General features: G+C 35.1%; 1 protein-coding gene across 7 annotated transcripts in view; it reads right to left on the bottom strand.

The window, feature by feature from the left end:
• The window catches only part of Yeats2 (YEATS domain containing 2), a 116,816-nt gene that overhangs the window by 67,130 nt on the left and 32,310 nt on the right, over positions 1–17,376 (bottom strand). For all 7 annotated transcript variants that reach the window (XM_047564328.1, XM_047564326.1, XM_047564327.1 and 4 more), the window contains exons 7-11: positions 13,415–13,576; positions 9,731–9,842; positions 5,849–5,893; positions 2,405–2,585; positions 1,091–1,327 (exon numbers count right to left, since the gene is read on the bottom strand). In XM_047564328.1, the coding sequence (XP_047420284.1) occupies positions 1,091–1,327; positions 2,405–2,585; positions 5,849–5,893; positions 9,731–9,842; positions 13,415–13,576 (737 nt within the window). The remainder of the gene's footprint in view (positions 1–1,090; positions 1,328–2,404; positions 2,586–5,848; positions 5,894–9,730; positions 9,843–13,414; positions 13,577–17,376) is intronic.

The following is a 17,376-nucleotide window of genomic DNA, read 5'->3' as shown; positions in this document are numbered from 1 at the left end:
TGTCACTAGTATGTCAAAGCCACAGTCCAGAAAGATTCACGCTTCCACAGAATACTCTCAAAGGTTAGTCATGAGCAATCATCCTCAACTGCCTTACTGATCAAATCTGCCATCTGTAAATTTCTCCAAACTTCTAAATCAACTTTTATATTCAATCTGTTCCAACTTGCAAGCAGTGGGTTCCAAAATCCAAACTAGAAGGTGAAATTTACCTTAAATAAATTTCAAAGATTTCATCTACTTCAAATATCTGGACCATATTTCTGCTTAGCTGTCCACTTACAGCAGCAGAGACTCCTGCTTTTCTCCCTCATTTCAGCATTATACACGAGTGCTCTCCCTGCCTGATGTTTCCAACTACCCTTTCACGTATTTTCTGAAGTGGTCGAGACAAAGCCATAAAGTGTATTTCTATTAAAAGTTAGTTAACATAAATGTGAAACTGCCACAAGGCAAAGGACAATCAAAATTTAGTGAAAAAAGGAAGTCTCAGAATAACTATTGATAACAGGAATGAATTAATTTGCTTGTGTGGTTATGGAGACAATAAAGGATACTTCAATTCCAACACTTGAAGCTTAACCCCAAGCCAAAAGGCCTCTAAACTTTTTCTATTACTAGTCACTCTGGTTTCCCTTTAGAATCCCCAAACTCAATTTTTTTTTTTTGGGGCGGGGGATGCTGGGGATCGAACCCAGGGCCTTGTGCTTACAGGGCAAGCACTCTACCGACTGAGCAATCTCCCCAGCCCCCGCAAACTCAATTTTCTACTAGTCACTCTGGTTTCCCTTTAGAATCCCCAAACTCAATTTCTACCTTGGTTTCAGCCAGATTACCCTATCAATATTTTACCTGTGTTAACTCTAGGAGACTAAAATTTTACTACTTCGAGTTTCATTTCTTCATCTCATTAAAAAATTCTCATATCAATAAATTGTGTTTTGGGTTTTTTTTTTCTTTGTGACAGCTGTGCTAATTAATAGTGATTAACGAAAAAGAAACACATATACTACTTAAAAGAACTTGACTTCAACAATTCTACCATCCAGTCAATTTTACACACATCATTTTCAACACATCTTCTGTATACCTGAGACAATCTTGCAGCTCATGGTGATGGGCTGGAAGGATTTTCCAGGTGACTCAGGATTAGGAACCTGACTTTGTGGCACAATTTTGCAGCTTGATGCTATTGGCTGGAAAGCTGAATTGCCATGAGAACAAAAGGTAATTTTCTGGGATGTCACTTTGGTGGGTGTTCTTTCCAATGAAGATGGCAAAGAATAAAATGTAGTGTGTCTCTCAGTTTCAGTGTTAGATGGGAATCCTGTTTGAAATTTAACAGGTCAACAATAAGTCATCGATCATTTTGAAATAACAAAACTCTATCACTGTGGGAAAGAATAAAAACACTATATTATTCAGTATTATTTCAATATCTATTTATACTAATTACTGATGGTGAAATGAATACAATCAAGTATCCCTTTATACTTTTTTAGGTAGAAAGTATCATGCTTAGATCTTATTTAGTTAAAATGCCTCTGTAAAGAAATCAGAAATCATTAACTATAAACTAGATATAGAAGCAAAAGTTCATTAGGTTCTTGCACTTTTTAGTACATGAAATAAAAAATTGTTTAACTTAGAAAGGAGGAAAAACTAAAAAAAGAAACCATTCATTTAATCTAATGAAGTCTGGTCTCATTAATGCCCATAAAGAGAATGCAATTAAAATCTAAAGAAAAATAGGCCGACATCTTTTTTATTTTATTTATTTATTTTTTTTTTTTTGTGGTGCTGGGGATAGAACCCAGGGCCTTGTGCTTGCAAGGCAAGCACTCTACCAACTGAGCTATCTCCTCAGCCCCCTAGGCTGACATCTTATAAAAGAACTAAAACTTTAACATCACATTAAAATTCAGGCTTAGAGATAAAACTAACCCCACTTAGAATAAATTATATATCTTATATGCTTACATATGTGAACACTTAAAATATGGCAATTATATACTTACTTACATATTTATTAAATACAAAATGCCATGGATATATTTTGATGCTGTAACATTATTTTAACTAGGATTAGATATTTAATATTCAAGTATTCTGTTAAAACAATCAGAAGCTGAATCAGTCTTTAGCAAAGGATAAAATACTAATTTTTTTGGTGATATCTGCATTTTATGTCAGTAGCAGTTTATGGGGAAAGAATGCTTCTGAGAGGAGCAGCAATTTTTAAATTTTCCTGAAAGAACTGTGTAATACAGGCAGCATGCCTATTTATGAACATTTATTTTCCATATTCTCTTAAGTCACTGAAGGCAGAAGTTCATTATCGTGTTGTACAAATGAGAAAGAAATGCCCCAGAGAGACCCCATACAAGGAAGACCGCAGCATTACCTTTCTCCACAGAGGTATCGGGTACTGGCTCAAGGGAGTGCTTTATTGGTGAAGAAGCTTTTACTGGGGCTGGAATGGTCAAAGGCAAAGATGGAGGGGCGTCAGAGATGTCCGACTCTGAGGACTGAGGGTAAACGTACTCTTCTCCAAGAGAATGCCGATGGAGTTCAACATCCACTACCTACATAAGTGGACAACAATCAGGCTGATGAGTCCATCATCAGGGTCACAGAATACTCAAGTCCTGTCCTAGAACATGGAACTCTAAGAGATGTGACAAACAATTTATAATCATATCTCAAAGGCAATTTCCATTTCAAGAACTGGATTTATTTTAGGATGTAATGTAGTCTGGCTTAACAGAATACCTTCAGTGAAAAGCCTCTCCTTTTGCTGTTTCTACTCCTTGGAAACATGCTTCCTCCAAATCTTTGCACGGCTGTGTTCTCATCAGTAGGTCTCAATCAAATGTCACCTTTTCAGAGAGATCTTCCACAACCACCTTAGTATAGGCAACTCCCTTCCTTGTCCCCCAGCTACTCTTCTTCAAAGTACTTATTTGGAACTGAAATTGTTATTTGCTTTTGTTTTTCTGCCTACTCCCATTCTTCAAATCACAAAGAATATAAAACTATCTTGTTCATTTCTGTATTGCCAACACCTGGACCAGTGCATAGGTTATAGTTGCTCAATAAATGCCTCCTGCTATAACACTGTCCATTTCTCTAAAGAGAGAAAGATTTAACTAGCTAATTCTGATAATAATTACTGTAGATATTATATAATAAAAACAAAAATTGGAAAGAGGGTATAGAAAAAAGTTAGAGATCTCTCACTTTCTGATTCCAAAGTTATTACAAAGTTATAATAATCAAAACAGTGTTGCTGGCATACAAACACACAGACTAACAGAATAGAAAAAAACCTCACATGTATGACCAAATGATCTTCCACAGAGGTGCCAAGAGCATTTAATAGGGGAAAGGACAAAGTCTTTTCAGCAAATAGTGCAAGAAAAACTGGATATTCACAAGCAAATGCAGTACCTTACAATATATATAAAAATCAACCAAAAATGGATCAAAGACCTAAACTAAGCTAAGATAATGCTTAGAAGAACTCTTAGAAGAAAACAGGGAAAAAGCATCACAACACCTGATTTCACAAAGGTTTTTTGATGTGACACCAAAAGCACAGGCAAAAAAACCCTAAAAAACAACAAACAAACAAAACACAACAGACAAATGGGACTACATCAAACTAAAAACTTTTGTACACCAAAAGGCACAACCTCACTAATTAGAACAAAACAAAACAAAACCAAAAAAAGGCATGATCCACAGAATGAAAAGGCAGAAAAGAAGAAAAGAAATGAATCACGGGATGGGAATAAATAGTTGCAAATTATATATCTGATAATTGATTAATATTCAGAATATATAAAGAACTCCTACAATTCATAATGACAAAAGTAATCTGGTAAAAAATGGGCAAAGGACATTTTTCCGAAGAAAATAAAATGGCCAAATACTGTATTTCACCACATAATCATCGCACCCTGTTTTTCCCATCCAAAAAACTGGTTTATAACCTTATATTGTGTAATTATTGCATGGAATTAATTCTGCTCTTCATGCACCTTAAAAAGGTAAACAGAAACTAGGTATGGTGGCACATGTAATCCCAGTGGCTTGGGAAGATTTCGAGTTCAAAGCTAGTCTCGACAACTTAGTGAGGCCCTAAGCAACTTAGTGAGAAACTGTTTCCAAATATAAAAAAGGGCTGGGGATGTGGCTCAGTGGTTAAGCGCCCCTGGGTTTAATCCCTGGTGCCAAAAAAAATAAAAATAAAAAATAAAAAAAAATTCACCAGTGGCACACAGAAGCACATCTGTCTTCTCACAGGCTGCCAGCCATGAGCCTAGGATTCTCAGCATACATGCATTGCCAGTATGTTTTCAAAAATCAACTTGCATGGTTTGTTTGGAGGGCTGCAGTACCAAAGGCAAACACATCTTACAGGTGGCACTGAAGATGGCTCATCAGATAATGAAACCAATGATTGAGGCACAGAATCTTTGGACAGAAGATTAAATTTTTTAAGTACATACCTGGCAACACTATAGTAAATTTTTACAAGTGTACTATTCCCACTATAACACATCAACCAATAGAAACTAATGTTTAACTTAGAATTAATGCTTAACTTTTTTTTCAGACTGGAAAAATGTTACTTAACTGTCACAAATAAATAATTAGTATCTATTTGGATGGTTCAATTTTAATGTAGTCACAAGTGTTCCTTGCATACTAATCTTACATCAAACACAGTTTAAGAATACATGATTTTTAAGTAATAATGGCACAATTTTTTAAAAGAGTTTCACATAATGGCTATACCATGCTATTTTAAAAAAAAATACTTTTTGTAGTTGTAGATGGACAGCCTGCCTTTATTTTATTTATTTTTATGTGGTGCTAAGGATCGAACCCAGTGCCTCACACATAGGCACACATAGATGCCTATGCCACATCTTTTGGAAAAAAAAAAAGACATAAAATCTGTGACAATTATGCAGTGAAATAAGGTAAGCTCTCGAAAAAGATGCTCAACATCACTAATCACAAGAGAAATACAAACCAAACCCACAAAATACCACTTAATGACCATTAGAAAACAACAAGTACTGATGAAGAAGATATGGATAAAACGAACTCCATACTGTGGAAGGAACATAAAATGGTGCAGCTGCCATGGAAAATAACATGGTGTTTCCTCAAAAACTTTAAAATAGCACTCACGTGATGCAGCGATTCCACTTCTGAATATACACCCAAAAGAATTGAAAAAGGGATTCATCGTTTTTCTTTCTTGTCACTGGGACTGAACCTAGGGATGCTTTACAACTGAGATACAATTCTAGTCCTCTTTAGTGCATTATAGTTTTACATAGTTGTAGAGTGCATTTTGACATTATGCTAAGTGCAATAAAGGCAATCACAAAAAGACAAGTACTGAATGATACCATTTATAAATTACCTGGAGTAGCCAAATTCACAGAAAAAAGAACGGTGTTGCCAGAGATGCAGAGAGGGAGGAATGGGTAACTACTGCTCAACAGACATGGATTTAGTTTTTTGCAAGGTGGAAAGAGTTCAAGAGATGGGCTGTAGTGATGGGTTCACAGCAATATAAGTGTATTAACGCCACCAAATCATATGCTGAAAAATGGCTAGGATGGTAAATGTTACGTGTTTTATAATCACAATTAAACAATTTTAAAAAAAAGAAAAGAAATACAAAGGGAGTGGGAGAAATAAACTTTTTTTCAGAAGAAAATCTAACACTCATTTTTTCCCCTAACTAAAAATGAAGATCATTCCCAGTAACACACACACACACACACACACACAAAAAAAACAAAACTGTAGAAAAAACACCTACCGTCTCTGCGCCCAGTGTCTGCAGGCCAGTGTACGTTCTATCCAGCTATTGAAAGACAAAGGAGAGAGTGTTAAATTTCACTGTGCTCACTTACAGACCTTAAGATAACCACAGGATCCACGTTCTCACGTTGTAAACAAGCAAGTAATCACTTCAATAAAAATCCTCAATTTTCTAGGGGAAAAACTGGGTAAATACAAAAACAGCCATGGACTTACAGTTATTTTAATTTTAATGTAAATCACATACTTCTAAAAGCCTATTCCAAGCCTAATCTAAAAATGGAAGAAGATTCACACCAAAAGAACTTTACTGCGACATTATCTATAACCACAAACTAAAAACATAAATGTTCTATAAAAGGAATGCTTAAGTAAACATGTATTTTCAATCTGTGAAGTATTATGTAGCCACTGAGATGAGTTTACAAAAATTGTGTAAATATATTTTAAATGACAGGTTATAAAAATACAGGTGTAACATGATGGCACAATTACATAATTAATGTATAATTTGCTAAACATTCTTGAAAAAAACTATATGAAAATTTAGGCAGGTCAGGCAATGCTAATTAATTCAAATATATTAGCGTAACGAATAGCTCAGTGACAGAGCACCTGCCTACCATGTACAAGGCCCTGGGTTCAATTCCGCCCCCCCCCCCACACACACAAAAAAAAAACAGGTTGAAAGATTTATTTTTGAGGAGAGAAAGAAGAAATAAACTGAGGGAATGTTAATAACATAAAGAAAAGTTTACAATTATATAGGAAGGGGTTCACTTCTTTTTGTTTCAATTTATATCCTAACATCTTAAAAAAAAAAAAGAATTTGTGATAGCTTATCAATATAAGCATTGTACAGTAAGACTGACAGGAAAAACATGTTTATAAGCTGCATACGAAGAAAGGAAAAACAGAAGGAAAAAATGACGAAGCCAGGCAGGTTAGTAAACACAAGGTTTTAAAGGCTGAGCTCCTCACAGCTGACATGGGGAAGTCAGTCCATTAGTCAACAGATTTTAGTGTTAAGAAGAAAAGCAATACAGGATTGATTAAGACGGGTTCCACAGATGAGATCTAGAATTTTCATATTTAAACCTTAGTTAAGAGTAGGACTGCTAAACAGGTATGGGCAATTTTAGGTGACATTCATTTTCTTATCCCCTGGAAAATGAAAATAACTGTCTGTCTATAATCTGTACAGGCATGTTTCATTCTTAGGACCAAATTTTAAGAGGGACACTGAAAAAAACAGAACCATTATCAAAACAGCAAAAGGAACTAGAAAACACAGCAAGCAAAAAGTGTTATAGAAACAAGTTTTGCCTAGAGAAAAAATGATTTATGGAGAGACATGAAGGCTATTATCAAAATTTCTAGATTCTTATAAATTACAATGTTATACATACACTATTACTTCAGAATTAAGCTAGAAAAATAAGATTGAAATTTTTTGTTTTGTTTTTTCAAGAAAAACAGCAGTTTTAAGTAAATTATGAAAAAAAATCTTCCAAAATTTTATCCTACATACATAAAAAATTTTTACTTGAAAGTGCTATGCTCCACTGTAATGGCTGAAGAGAGGGTTAAAAAACTACCTGCTAGGGATGCAGAATATGGGAATTTCACACTTCTCAAACTCTAACACTTAAGAATACTTAGTATTTAATGCAGTATTTACAGTATCATACATAATTATGTACTCTGTAGAACAGAATACACATGTTATGAGCTTCAACAGCAAGAAGTTACACAGGAACTTGAAGAATGGAAAGAATTCAAACCAGTGCTCAAGGAGGAGGAGAAAAGCCTTAAAAAAAGGCACAAGGGAAGAAGATCCAAGGCATTTCTAGGACAGAACAGACCAACATGACTGGAGAACATTCATGCAGAGGATTAGTGCAAGATAATTTAGGGAAAGTATGTTGAGTCGAAACAGGAAGAATGTTAAACAGTAGGAGGAGAGTCTGAACTTGAACAGCAGGAATTCAATTGTTTTCCAAAAAAGGAATAGCATAATGGTTCTGCTGTTTTAGGTAGAGTGATGATGGTGTGTACAAGGGACAGAGGGGAGAGGAGATGGAGTAAAGAAGACAATAAGACAACAGCAAACTAGCAATAGTGGGAATATAAGAAAGATTATTTAGAAAGAATAATGGTCTTTAACTGAACCAACATTTAGAACAGAGAAAAGAATGAAAGATATTTCATTCCAAGAACTTACAAAGAAAAAACAGGGAAAATGACAACTCCAGTAAAAATAAAGACCATGTCGTCACCAGAATATAGTGTTTAAAGCTTTGAGGTCAATATACAACAAAAGAGTAAAAAGTGTTTTTCTAGAAAAACTGGTTAAGAAGTACTTTATTGTCACTCTAAACCACTGTGTCTCAAATAATCTTTCACAGGGAACTCTAGGTGATATGCACAATAAAATATGTGAGAACCATGTAAACAATTCCCTTTATTTTAGGGACTAGATCTGGGCCCAGAGCAATATGTAGTATGTACAGTGATTAAAACAAGATTAAAAGAAAGCAGAACTATTTTAGACCTTTTTCTAAGCAACAGGACAGTATTCTGCCCCTTTGAATGAAATGTCTACATGCTCTTTGATCGGTTTCTGTTCTTCTCTGAGGTTATAAGGCAATGAAGTCTTACAGTCATCTGTAGAAAATAACTTAAACATCAAGTCAAGCAGTACAGTCTATCACTGATGGAGAGAAACCTTTAGCATGCCTCAGGGTTTAAAGAGGTGCATTTATAAAACAAAGGTAATGAAAAAGGAATTCTATAAATGTACTCAGTTTTATTGAGTTCAATTTTGGGAGTCACTAATGAGAACAATGTGATAAGCCACAAAGTAGGGGCACTTTGGGAAAAGTACAATATTAGGATTGTATTGTATAGAAAACGTACAGATGATATTTTCTACTATATACTACAAAGAGTATCTAGGGTAGCATTAAAAAAGTCTGCTGGGCTGGGGTTGTGGCTCAGTGGTAGAGTGCTTGCCTAGCATGAGTGAGGCACTGGGTTCGTTCCTCAGTACCACATAAAAATGAATAAATAAAGGTATTATGTCCATCTACAATGAAAAATAATTTTTTAATTGTCTGCCTTTCAATTATAAAAGTTCAATATGTTTATTACATAAAACTGCAAAAATGTTAAAACAAACAGGAAAATAGAAAAAAGGATAGGGGAAATTGCCCACAAACTCAATACTTCAATAACTCCAACAGTTAGTAATTTTTTTGTTTTGTATTTTTTCTACCTTTTAAAGATCATAGTTGACTTCCATATATAGTGTTTTGTGCTCTGCTTTTCACTTAGTATAGTGGTAGTTTTTCCCTAAAAACAGAAAATACTTCACAAAATATAATTTATAATGGCTGCATAATAAACCATGTGGATATATCAGTGAAGAATTTCTGACCATACAAACTAGATAATACAATCTAGTATGGTACTTTATAATTGCCAAAATATGTTTGCTTCTCTTAATCCTTATGAGATAAACAAGCAACACATTATTTGTCTCATTTTTATAGAAAAGCCAACACTTATAAAAAATAAAGATTTCAGTTTGTCTCAAGTAACACATCAACAGTGAAATGTGATAAAAAATTTCAAGTCTTCACATTATCTGAACAATTAGTTCATCTTTTCAAAGAATATATATCATCCTGTAAAGCAAATGTCTCCCCAACCTTCAGAAGATAAAGAAATGTAGCAGTAAGCACATCATGGTCAAACGATTATCCTGCTTCTACTGTCTGTGACCACCTCCCTCAGAAGGTCTAACACTACCGTTTAAAATAGCTGATGGAAAAAAAACAAAACTTCATTCCTGGGGAGCAATGCTTTGTCACAATACCTTCAGATTATGTATGATATCTATCCGCTTGTTCTGGCTGTCCTTAAAGTGAACTTGAACTCTGACAGGAAACTCACCCCAGCCTCTTCTGGTCAGGTGAAAAGGAGGCTCTCTAGGGAAAAGCAGATATTTATACATTCACCCGTGTTCATGCTCTTACCTTAGAGAGGAAGTTTTCTTATAAGGGATAAATCAGAAATTCACATCCTTCTGAGAATCACTTGTTTAGTCACATGAAGTTAAATCAGTATGCTGAATTTTGCTAAAATGCTAAGTCACAAAAATTCAACTCAAACCTACAATAAATATTTCACTCTTGAATGCTTAGAGTTAAGAGGCTCAGACTAATTCAAAGTCATTTTCATAGATGAGGGATCTAAGGTGATTGATGAATGTCACACCACAGAGCTAGAACCCTTGATTAGCACAACAGGCATAAGCTGTGAGGTGTATATTCCTACCCCAGGTCCTCAAAGGCAAAAACAAAACAAATCATAAAAATGCTCAATCTGAAGGTGAAAATTTATTTGAAACTGTCTGCTAAAAGGACTTGATCTTCCCCGTACAGTAGCTGTGATTTGAGAGGGTAGAGGAGAATTGTGTATGAGTGTTTAGTGGACTGAAGAATTCAGTCACAATGTAATACATTAAGGCGAGAAAAGGGAAATTAGCCAGGAGTCGTGGGACACACGTAAAATCTCAGCTACTTGGGAGGCTGAAGCAGAAGAATCAGAAGTTCAAAGTCAGCCTGAGTAAGATCCTGTCTCAAAATAAAAAGGGATAGTAAATGTAGCTCAGAAGTAGGATGCTCACCTACCATGTGCAAATCCCTGGGTTCAAACCCCAGTACTGCCAAAAATAAGTGGGGACAGTGAATTAATGGAATAAGACTGGCAAACTATTATTAATTGCAATGGGTACACGTTCATTACAACCTCTACTTTTGTATATATGTGAAATTTTCCATGATAAAAAAATTTAGAAATTTAAATGAGACCTTTAAGTATTCAAAACAATATGGCTTAAGTTAATGGGGAAGAGAATACCTTTAAAATAAAAATCTTTATGAATCCCTGACTTGGAATTATTGTAATGAGGTAAAATGCTGAGCTTGCAGAGGACAAGGCACTTTCAGAGGGATGTGCTTTTGAAAAACTAAGAGACAGGAATTCTGTAAGTAGAGAATTACAAGGGAAAAACCTAAGAGGACTCTTAACAAATCTGAATTAATAAGCACAAAGCCAGGAGCTACCAAAATGGTATAGTCTAGATAGGTCATTTGGAATCACCAAGAATAATTTTTTTCTTCACATTAAAGACCTTGAAAAACAGGAACCATCTGAGTAGCAGACTAGAAAGTAGAAAAAGCAATGCCCGTTACAAAACTGAGAGAAAAGAAAGCAAAAGTTTAAAAAAAAAAAAAAAAGGAGCAAAAGCCAAGTACTATGCCCTGCATGGAAGAAGTCAGGTGAACACAAGATGAGGTAAGAGAAATAGCCATGATGACTGTAGAGGATCAGACTTGGGGTAAATGAAAAGGTGAACTTGAGAGAGCATGGAAAGGGATCCAAAAGTAGTGAGGCCTAGAGGCATGGTGGACTTAAGAATAATAATCAATGGAAATTCTGTGAATGGTAAGCTTGGTAATTTAAATTCCAGTAAAGTTGAGAGGATAGTCTAAACTTATTTTGCAATATATCTCAATTATACTGTTTGCATGTTCAATTTCTCTCACAATGGAAATTCGGCATGTTCTTAATTTATGTAGGGAGGCTAACCTTCAGTGAACAGACAGGAAGGACTATGGCCAGGAAAGACACAGACAAACAGCACAAAATCAGCAAAAAGGGACAATGGTCTTTAACAGGAAATTCCTCCATAATCATATTTTTGGAAGCAGAAAAGGAACCTAAGAAATACCGACAAAGAAAACATTATTATGAAAATTCTAAAACTTAAAAAATATGCTATTTCACATGAGAAAGAACTACATCCCCTGGACAGAATTATGTACTTCTAGATTCCTAATAGAAGGTGAAAAAAATAAATAAATAAAAGAAAAAGGTTCAACTGGAAACAGAATGGAGTACAACTCTTTGCTCAATGTATTCATTCAAATAACCAACTAGTCTTTCAGGATCTCTCCTAGTGGCACAGAATTCACCACTTACTGAATTCCCTGTTACATTTCTGAAAGACCTTTAAAAGACTTAAAATGTTCCTATAAGTTTTTTTTTCTTCAGGATGACCAACTCTGTTCCTTAGAGCAGAAGCAAATATTCATAGTGTTTCTTGACTCACACTATTCTAAGTCCTTTCTATCTATTAATTTACCTAATCTTTACAACCACACTATGAGTATCTCCTCTGTATGGTAAGGTTGTATAACTAACTTGTCCAGGTCACACAGCAAATAAGTACTAGCACTAGGATTCAAACTCCAGCAATAGGCTGTAGGGACCATGCTCTCACCACTGTGGTAGTCCAGGTTCCCATGGTGACACTGCCCAGATCGTTCTTCTCCAGATGGACCTACTATGGCTAGCTCCTTTCAGACTGATGTAGGGCACAGAAAGCACACCTGAGTTCTAACAAGGCAGCCTAAAAATGCATTACTGTGCTAAGTAATTTGGTTTTACCTTCTGGTTTTTAGCAAATTTACAGTTACATGTGTGGCTAATAACATTTCCATTGAACTGAGCTACTCTGGAGAGTTTCTACATTCAACCTATATAAAACAAACACAAACATTCTAAAGACCCTCACTGAGATCTGCTCTGGGGGCCTGATCCACTCTAGTCTCACAGGCACCATGGGCAGGAGCATATGCTCACTTCTCCAAGGCAGGGTTTATGCTCACTTCTAACAGGCCCTGGGTTTAGCATACACTTAGTGACTGTCTTGTGCCTAAAAGCAAAGTTCACATGCACAGTTTTTAGGAAGCTGGCTCAAGGTGGTCATGACAACTGAACCAAATGAAAAAGGTGCTTCTATAGGCACACAATCTACCCAGGCTTTTCCTACATAATGTGCTGGGATGAGGAGATACGGCATGCATGAGAAACACATTTGTACTTTGAACCAAAAGTAAGATTATCACCAAATTTCAAGACAGATGCAAAAGCCCTTCCCTATTCTTCAAATTAATTTCAACACCAAACAAAAGAAACAGCTCTGAGGTCTTGAAAAGAACACAGAGTTATAATTAAATCTAGGACACATGTTAATAATAATAGCAAGAGTACAACTGGTAGAAAGAAAAAAAATCAATAAACAACTATACTGCAACGTGCACAGGAAAAGTATCACTAGGGATTATTTTTGAGAAGGTGGGATCATTTCAACATTAAATATTTGTGTAACATCAGAATCCTGTATTTAATTGTTGTACATAAAAAATAACATTTTTACACACATTTGCATCCATATAAACAAATTTAACTATTTTCAGAAGGCAGCAATCAGCTAATATAATTAATATGGTAACAATCTGACATGTTACAAGGTGACAATGCCTGTTCAGTCACATAGTAATCTGCAAAAGGAAAGAAACCACAGCTAAAAACTACATTGTGACTAAGACTCAACTCACTAATACAAGAATTCCCAATGTTCTAAAGTTAAATCACATTTCTTGCACTTCGATACATCTGTTCTTAGGCAAAAGAACTTAAATATGCTCACCTAACTTCCACAAGGTCATTTGGTTTGTAGCTGGGATGAAGGAAGAACCAAACTTTCTTAACAAAATGATTAATGCTGGGTTCTCTACGAGACCCTCGGACATATACCATCCACTTATGGGTTGACTGATCATTTTCTTCCCTTTTATCTGGAGGTATATACCTAGAGAAGAAGAAGAAGAAGAAAAAAAGAAATCTGAATTTTTCTTTCCTTCAAAGACCTAACAAAACAATTTCTATTTAAAACAAGATTAATACTGCAGCAACATTTAACAGTCATATTACCTAGCCAAACAAAGTCTTTGTAGTGAGTCATTTTTTCTTTCTAAAGTATTTCTTTGGTCCAAGAGCCATTCCCTTAAAGTTTGTTTTGTTTTCTGATTAACAGTCTGAGATTTAAAAATAAATTTTAAAAACTTATTTTAGGGGTCTGGGGGTATATAGCTCAGTTCATAGCTTGCCGGTCAAGCACAAGATCTGGGGTTCAATCACGCCAAAAACAAAACAAAACAAAACAAAACAAAACTTGTTTTACCTATTAGGTGAGTACCTAAAGTGGAAATTAACTGGCATATTTTTATTCCTGAGTTAGAGAGCATCTAGTCTTTGGGGTTTTCACTCAGATTTCAGGGTACCAGAACTTCAGGACCTTTTGGAGCCAATCACTGCTGCCAAGGTGTTTCCTGCCTTCTGAAAGTTCAAACAAGCCACTCTTTCTTTTTGTTTGTTTTGTTTTTAGTACTTGGGGTTGAACCCAGGGGTGCTTTACCACTGAGCCTCAGCCCTTTTTATTTTGAAACAGGGTCTCACTAACTAGCTGAGGCTGGCCTCAAACTTGCAATCCTCCAAGTCTTGATCATAGTAAAACTAGCATCTGAAGCCCTCCCCTTTATGGGCCCCATTTCATTTCAACATATGAGATCTCCTTCTTAGATTCTGTAGGAAAATACGGACATGGCCTTCTATGTTATCCCTTGTAATGCAGGGGCTAAGCTGCCTAACAGTTCTTCAGGAGAATTCTTGTCCAGTCTTGGCGCTTTGTTCTTCCATGAGAACTAAGAACTAACCTGTGAATTTCATGAACCTTGTTGGGAATTTAATTGAAATATCTACGAACCAATCTGGGAAGAAGTAACATCTTTACAACACTGAGCCTTCTTATCATGGACGAATTATTTAGTTCTTCCCTTCATGTCAAAAAGCTTTTATGTCTTCACCACGGGCTAACTTGTCTTTTAAGTATGTTACATTTTTATTGCTAAACATCTTTTTAATTGTTTTCTCTGTGTAGCTGTCACAAAGAAACAACCATCTTTTGTGTATTGATACTGTAATCAATGTCCTTGCTAAACTCTCCTTAATCCTAGAACATTATCAAAAATCAATGTTTGGGCTGGGGAGATAGCTCAGTTGGTAGAGTGCTTGCCTCACTAGCACAAAGTCCTGCTTTCAATCCCCAGCACCGCAAAAAAAAAAAAAAAAAAAAAAACAGAGAGAAAGAGAGAAATCAATGTTTTCATCTGGGCACAATAGCACATGCCTATAATTCCAGCAGCTTGGGAGGCTAGGGCAGGAAGATTGAGAGTTCAAAGCCAACCTCAGCAAAAGCAAGGTGCTAAGCCACTCAGTGAGACCCCATCTCTAAATAAAATACAAAACAGGGCTGGGGATGTGGCTCAGTGGTTGAGTGCCCAAGTTCGAACCCCAACACCTCCCTCCCAAAGTTTACCATTAAGTTTGATATCTTATGTACATTTTCTTAAGACAGTCTTCATCTGAGTTAACTAAATTACCAGTTTGTCAAGTGGCAACATCATAAGTAGATGCTGAATTTTGTCAAATGTTGTTTCTAAATCCTTTGAGGTAATTGCTTTTCCTCCTTTAAACTGCTAATGAGGTTAATTATACCTATCAATTTTCTAATGTTGATTCAAATTTCCATTTCTGGGTCATGAAGATACATTATTGTATCTATACAGTTTTTAAATTTAGTATGTTAATTACTTTTACACCTATGAGTATGATTATCCTGTAATTTTCACTTTCTTGTGAACTCCCTGTCTGGATTTACTAAAAAAGTTAAGTTACCCTTATAAGGTGGCAAGTGTTCTTTTTTTCCTACAGATTTTATATACAATTGAAATTCTCTCTTCAATCTGTAAAGCAATCTAGGCCTGCTGGATTGCTTTTGAGTTAGGAACATTTAAAAGTCAATAATTAAACTTATTTAGTAGTTATAAGAGTATTCAAGGTTTTTCCCCTTCTTAAGTCATTTTGATTAAGGTGAAATTTTCTAGGAATAACTCATTCCATCTATATTTTCAATGTACTGAAATAAAGATGTTAACCGTTTATCTCTTTGTGTGTGTGTTTGGTGGGGGATGGTGCTGAGGGCTGAATTCAGGGCCTTGCTGTAACTCTACAAAAGTGCAGCATCTATAATTATATCTTCCTTTTCCATTTCTATTTGTGTCTTTTTTCTTTTCTTTAATTTCATCAGATTTATATATCCTTTTACTTTTTTCTAATTTTATTTTGCTTTCATTACTTCATTATTTTGCCTAGTTAATCTAACATGAGATGCTTAAAGGAAATTTTAATTTTTCTTTTTCTTCTATTGCAGTCATTTAATACTAAATTTCTCTCCAAATGGATATCTTTAAGTTTTACTTTTATTTCTTAGCTCTGAATATTTTAATGTAATCTTTCACTGACTTGTGAGTTGTTTAGAAGTGTGTTTTGAATTTCCAGACATACAAAGGTTTTCAAGTCATCCATGTCATTGATTTCTGCCTTTATTGAACTGTGGTCAGAAAAAACACTGTCTGATAAAAGTTCTTTGATATTTGAGCTTACTTAACGGCTTATTGTGTGGTTCACTTACATATATGTCTTGTGTATCTAAATAAGTTTTTCTATTATTATTTGTAATGTTTTATGTGAACCTTAGATCAAGTTTTGTTACCTAATGTTCAAATCTTTTATATACTTCTTCCTTTTTTTATTAAATTATTTTTTTTATTTTTAGACTGCATTTTGATTCATTGTACACAAATGGGGTACATCTTTTTGTTTCTATGGTTGTGCACAATGTAGACTCATATATTCTTAACAGTATTTTGCTTGACATATCAAGTACTGACAGAGGTATATAAAATCCCCTTAGCATACGCATATTCTCCTATAGTTCTGTCATTTTTGGTTTAGATATTTTAAGACTACATTATCAGGTACACAAAAGCTCAGAATTTTTAAACTTGGTGAAGCTTTTATCATTATATATAGTAAATGTCTTTTTTTAGTCTATTTTGCCTGATATTAACCTGCTATACTAATTTTCTTTTCATTTCTTATCTTCCATGTATCTTTTTCTATTTGCTTACTTTCAATCTTTCAGTATTTATTTATTTGTTTATTTACTTATTTGAGACAGGGTGTTGCTAAGTTGCCCAGACTGACCTTGAACCCTGAGCTCAGGGGATTTTCTTGTTTTAGCCTTCCAAGTAGCTGGAAGACTACAGGTACCACCATATCTGGCTAATCCTCCCATGTGTATTTAGGTATCTCTGGTAAACAACAGAGAGCTGGGTTTTAGCTAATTTCATTTCAATCTAATAATTTCTATCTTTTGGGGCCAGGCACAAGTAGCACACACATGTAATCCCAGCAGCTCAAAGAGGGGCACACAAGAAGATCACAAGTTGAATGCCAGTCTCAGAAACTTAGCAAGGCCCTAAGCAAATTAGCAAGACCCTGTTTGTAAATAAAATATTAAAAGGGCTGGGGATGTGGATTAGTGGTTAAGTGACCCTAGCGCTCTATCTAGTTAAAAGATAGAAAAAGATTTTCTAGATAAACCCACATAAATTTTTATAACCACTGGCATTTTCCAATTTGTTGTTAATAAATTATTTATACTACTTTCTTGCTTTTTCCTTTTTCCATATCCCTCCTACTTCCCCT

Source organism: Sciurus carolinensis, chromosome 9, assembly GCF_902686445.1.
Source record: "Sciurus carolinensis chromosome 9, mSciCar1.2, whole genome shotgun sequence".
NCBI lineage: Eukaryota > Metazoa > Chordata > Mammalia > Rodentia > Sciuridae > Sciurus > Sciurus carolinensis.
The sequence above is the reverse complement of the archived record's forward strand: the minus strand, read 5'-3'. Positions and strand labels throughout refer to the sequence as shown.